Consider the following 6,000-nt stretch of genomic DNA (forward strand, 5'->3'; position numbering starts at 1 on the left):
GATTTATTAGATTGTTGATTACATGCTTGTATATGGAATGCTTTCCTTTCTAGACACTTTCTCTGGTTACCATCAAATCCCCATGTCCGTCCTAATCAAGAAAAAATAGTCTTTATCACACTTTGTGGATTGTATTGCTATAACGTCATTCCTTTTAGGTTCAAAAATGCAAGTGCAATGTATTATAGGCTGATGACAAAAATCTTCAAACATTTGATGGGACGAATAGTGGAGGTATACATTGACGACTATGTCGTCAGAAGTAAAACTTGCATGGAACACATGCAGCACTTGGAATAAGCATTTGCCCTAATGCAGAAGTACAATATAAAACTTAACCCACTTAAGTGTGCATTTAGCATCAGCATCGGAAAATTTATTGGCTTTTCGGTGACTCAACGAGGAATTGAAATGAACTCGAACCAAGTGAAGGTCGTGCTTGAGACACTTGTTTCGTCTCTATATATACTCTGTACATGAACGAAATAAAGTATGAATGAAAAACTATCATTCATCAATTTGAAGATGGTATCAGAGCCAGGGAACTGAAATCCTGGATATTTTGCCGTAAGGCTAACAATTGTCCCTCCTTTGTGAGAGAGAAAAAAAAAATGAGTGAAAAAAAGTACTATTGTTTTTCAATTTGAAGGTACTTTCAATCCAGGAATTATTTTGACTGAATCAAACTATGACGTTTGGTCACAACTCGTGGAGATGCATATTGCCGAACGGGAAAAACTTTCCTACATCCAAGTGTGCAGGAAGCCTTAGTTGATCCAAGGTGGAAAGCAAGATTGGTTAGCCGATATCCTCACCAAAGCTGTCTCAAGTCAAGTATTCTCAAAATTTTTTAGACAAGTTGGGCATGTGTGACATCTATGCACCAACTTGAGGGGGAGTGTTGAGATATTAGGAATGCTTTCCTTATATCATTCTTTCCTTATATCATTTAGTGTTGAGATATTAGGAAAGTTGAGATATTATGAATATTGAAATATTAGAAATATTAAGATATTAGGAATATTGAGATATTAGGAAACTAATAAGCTTCGTCTGTTCTTCATTACTCTACGTGAAGCCCAAAAGTTTGGCTAGATAGAGGATTGCAATAGTGCTTATGACGCTATTAAGCAGTGCCTTATAGAAGGGAGAGAAACTATACATGTATTTTGCTATCTTAGACTATGTAGTCAATGTCGTCCTATTCTGACAAGCCCAAGAGGACGGGCAAAAACTTGCCTACTACATGAGTAAGGCACTGGTAGACGTTGAGACCTAGTACTCTCAAGTAGAGCATATGGCACTAACATTGCGTGTTGCTGCTAAAAAGCTCTATTTGTATTTCCAAGTGACAATCTTAACAAATCAACCATTGAGGGTCACCTTGCACAAGCTAGATCTATCTAGACAAATGATGAAATGGGCTATTAAGTTGAGCAATATGACATACAATACAAATCATGCTTGTCACTGAAATGCTAGGTCATCGCAGACTTTATAGCCAAGTTACCCCAAAAATGAGTGCAGATTGACATTATCAACCATTGGTAGATCTTGCATGTAGACGAAGCATCACAAACATTAGGAGCTGGATTAGGGCTTATATTACTCTCTCCTACTAGGGAGACGATTGAGTAGTCCATCTGCCTCGATTTTCCCGTATCTAATAATGAGGTTGAATACAAGGCAATTATAGTTGGCTTCAAACTTGCCTTAACACTTGCAACATCGAAGGTAGAAATACAAAGTGACTCCCAATTAGTGGTCGGGAAAATCTAGCGAGAGTATGAGGCTAGGAATGAACGTATGGCCCACTATCTCAGTAGAGTGGAATCCCGTTTAGCTAAGTTGTCTTATTAGAGAGTCAAACGTATTCCTTGTAAAGAGAACGGAAAAGCAGATGCATTGGCCAGAGTTGCCACTGTCCTACCCATCATTGAATCTATCATGCTGCTAGTTTATGTCTAGCTCATGCCTTATATTACTTGAGAACGGGTCCATGATGTGGCCCATGCAGGTGTAGTGTGGATGCACCCCATTGTCAATTATTTCCACACAGGTGAAGTTTTAGAGGACAGGAAACAAACATATAAGCTTTGTATTCAAGCTACTCGATTTACTTTGATCAATGATCAATTGTACAAAAGAGTCTTTAAGAACACAACTAAAATATAAGCTGGTAAGGTCCAACCCCATTGGGAAGGGCCTTATGTTGTACACAAAATGGGAGGAGTAGAAGCGTACCATCTACAAACATTAGACGGAACGCCACTACTCCGTCCTTGGAATGTAGCAAATTTGAAGAAATACTATCAATAAGCAAGTTGTGCATAAATTATGTTTGTACTTCATTTTTGTGCAACTAACAAGCCAGATTGCAAACAGCTAATAAGTTGAATTGCAAATGACATGACCAGTATGACCCGAGCTATAAATTTAAAGAACATCAAGGCATAGCCTAAGCAACACTAGCCTTAAATCTCTCATGGGAGAAATGACAAAGGCCTAAGATACAAGGCCGAGGGAATAACTTGAGTCGTGTAGTGAATATGATGGTGTAATACACAGGCAAATTTCACAAAACATGAAAACCAAAACATGGAAACTCATTGAAAATTGGGTTCAATTGTAGCACCCAAAAAGGGAAAGGCTAAAAGGCCAATGTTTATATAACTAAAAGACCTAAGCAGCCAAAAAAAGGGAGAATACATCAAGTACCTGGTCTTTGGATTTCAAAGCATATGCCCACACCTTTCTTGAATGATCATCAATAAAAGTCACATAATAAAGTGCGTCACCAAGAGTATTACTTTGCATAGTACAAACATCAGTGTGAACTAAATTAAGAATATATGGTTTTCTACGTGAAAGAAATCTACAAAATGCAACTCTACTTTGCTTTCCAAATAGACAATGTGTACAAGGTAATAGTGGCGTACCTTTAACTGGTAAAAGCTTTTTTCTGGCAAGAACCTGAAGTCCATTTTCACTCATGTGACCAAGCCGCTTATGCTATAGCTCAGTAGAGGCTTCATTCTCAACAATGTTGACCTCTCCCTTAACTAGTCTCACTTCTGTCTTGTAAAGAGTATTGTTTGTCTTCCCCCTAGCTAAAACAAGAGAACCCTTAGTAAGCTTCCATTTGCCCTCTCCAAGGTGACTATGGTATCCCTCATCATCAAGCTTCCCAACAGAGATCAAATTAAAGTGCATTTCAGGAACATATCTAACATATTTTATAACCAATTTGCACCCAATGTTAGTTTCTAGCTCTACATCTCCCATGCCAACAATTTCACATTTTGCTTCATTAACCATCCTAACCCAACCAAAACTGCCACTGGTGTAGGAAGAGAAGAAATCTCTATGTGCAATGATATGAAATGACGCAGGTGTATCAACCACCTAAGTGGAATCCTGGCATGCAAGGTTTACACACGCATAATCACAAACAATGATCGTATCACCATCAGATGAAACTACTACAATGTTTTTGTCCTCTTTCTGTTCTTCACATTTTCTTTTAAACTATTTTCTTCTGAATTTTCTGCACTCTCTCTTAATGTGCCCTAGCTTTTCAATATAAAAACACTTTATCTCTTTTCAGGACTTTGACTTTCTCCTTGACTTGTCACAGTTATAATCACTAGAAGGTTTTCTGCTTTTACTTCTCTCCCACTTCTCTATAACAAGTGCTTCTGTATTAGAGGAAATACCTAACTCTTTTCTTTTTGCCTCTTCATTAAACATGTTGTCTTTTACCATGTTAATAGTTATCACACCATTTGGGGTTGAATTAGTCAAGGATACCACCAAAGTTTCCCAACTATCTGGTAAGGAACTCAACAAAAGTAAAGCCTGTACCTCATCATTGACTTCAAACTTTATGGTAGACAACTCATTCAACAATCTCTGAAAATTACTGAGATGCTCTACAACACTATTACCATCTTTATACTTTAAATTCACAAGTTTTCTTATCATAAAGGCTTTGTTCTGTGCAGTCTCTCTCTCATAAAGACTTTATAATTTTTGTCGAAGGCTATATGCATCAACTTCCTTGGCTACATGATGGAAGACACTTTGATCAACCCATTGCCTAATTTGTCCAATGGTTTTCCTATTTAATTTCTTCCACTCATTCTCAGTTGTAGTAACTGACTTATAACCCCTGCATTCAATGGGCTCAAACAACTCTTTTCAATATAGAATATCCTCCATCCTAGTATTCTAAATTGAATAATTGGAATCTGTGAGTTTAATCATTCCACTACTAGCCTCCTCCATTTAATTCACACAAGAGATCCCATTGCTAATCAACTTGGCTCTCCTACCACTTGTTACAGTGAATTCACAATATTCCAATAAATACCAGAATTTTTCTACCATTTCTTTGTGTAAAATTAAATAGGTAATAGCAACTAGCAGTAATAAATAAATAAACTCATGCAACGGAAAAATAAATCAAACACTAGAATTTTTACGTGGAAAACCCTCCAATGTGAAGGGAAAAACCACGGGACCTAGTCCAGTTCAAACTTCCACTATCAACCATAATGGGTTATACCTGTCTACTCTAGAATAATCTCTAGATGCTAGCAAATACATCAAGAGCACATATAGCCTTGGATTATATAATCTCTCTTAGCAAAAAAACAAGGAAAATTGGAGAAAGAATACCCAAAAACATGATGTTACTGTTCATGGGCAGTAACACTAGCTTCCAAGCTCAAAATCCGATCTCCACCGTTCAGATTGTAGCTACTCGAGTTTCGAACCTTTTCTCCAAATTTCAACTCGATCGAACCACAGATGAAGCAGGATCGGCTCTTTGATGAAATCTGGGCAGTGAGATGTGTTTTTCCTTTCTCTCTTCTCTTCTCTCTGCTTTTCCTTTTTCCAATCTCTTTTTGTTTTTGTTTTTTTATTTTATTATTATTATTGTAACTGACTTGGGCCAAGCATATGGGGTCCACTCCCTCACATACGAGGGAGCCCAACATAATATTCCTTTAAAGATTTTAAATCCAAATAAATTTTTATTTTTGTAAAAAAAAAAACCAATATGTTACTTTTTCTACTATTTTGGTTTTTTCTATTCAATAAAAAATTTGTAATAAGTAGTGAAAAAAGTAGAAAAACAAACAACTTAAAGTTTGAATACAAATTGCTTTCAGTAAAAAGTAAAAAAAAAAAAACAAACACCCTCATAAACTAATCACGAGATTGTTAATTTGTACTAAGATCTCATTTCTTTGTAATAGAGATATAGTACCTTTTTATACATTCATTCAATTATCTACATATAGCCATACTTCAATGATCCGGATTTTGAATTTATCATGGTACCAATTTTGTATCTTAGAATTTCTGTTACCATTAATCTAGTACTTTTCAAAAACCCTTTAGTCATAGCATATTGTAGGCATATCATACCATAATATTATAGCATAAAAGACTTTAAATTCTATTTTCATAATCGGTTTTATTATATCATTTTCTCAGTAAAACTGACATTGAAAGTCACTTGAGATTTTATTATAATATCATATAGACCGCAGATCAAACCAAACACGCAAGGCCAAGACGAGCCCATAGTACGGGCCAGCTCATACAGAAGTGTCATTTTCCAGGCACACACACAAAGTTGAAAAGGAGAGATGGTTTCACCCATCACCACTACACAGTACTTGACACATATATGTTTGAAAGCTCTCACACTCGCTAATTAACAATGCTTAGTGCAGAAGCATCGACGACGAAAGCCACGGCAATTTCCTCCATGGAAACCCTCGGTCTGGCAAACAGCAGCACAGTTGCTCTGCCTGACACACGTTCCCTTGAACCGGTGGCTCTGACTCTCACAGGTCCTAGCCTCAGCTACCATCGGGCCCATCTCTGCCAAAACACACATTGAGAAATCACAGGACTTTGTTTCAGTAGAAGATATAGTATTCGATACCCTTAAAAGAACAATTCCTAATGATTATGTTATTGATT

The 6,000-nt window shown here is 36.7% G+C and overlaps 1 protein-coding gene across 1 annotated transcript; it reads right to left on the bottom strand.

Annotated features, from left to right (window-relative positions):
• Positions 1-5,511: 5,511 nt before the first annotated feature.
• On the bottom strand, positions 5,512-5,981 carry LOC117911168 (defensin Ec-AMP-D2-like). Its single transcript, XM_034825406.1, has one exon. It carries the CDS (start codon positions 5,912-5,914, stop codon positions 5,729-5,731), a length of 186 nt encoding a protein of 61 aa, XP_034681297.1. The 5' UTR covers positions 5,915-5,981; the 3' UTR covers positions 5,512-5,728.
• Positions 5,982-6,000: the final 19 nt, after the last annotated feature.

This window comes from Vitis riparia, chromosome 1, assembly GCF_004353265.1.
Source record: "Vitis riparia cultivar Riparia Gloire de Montpellier isolate 1030 chromosome 1, EGFV_Vit.rip_1.0, whole genome shotgun sequence".
Lineage (NCBI taxonomy): Eukaryota > Viridiplantae > Streptophyta > Magnoliopsida > Vitales > Vitaceae > Vitis > Vitis riparia.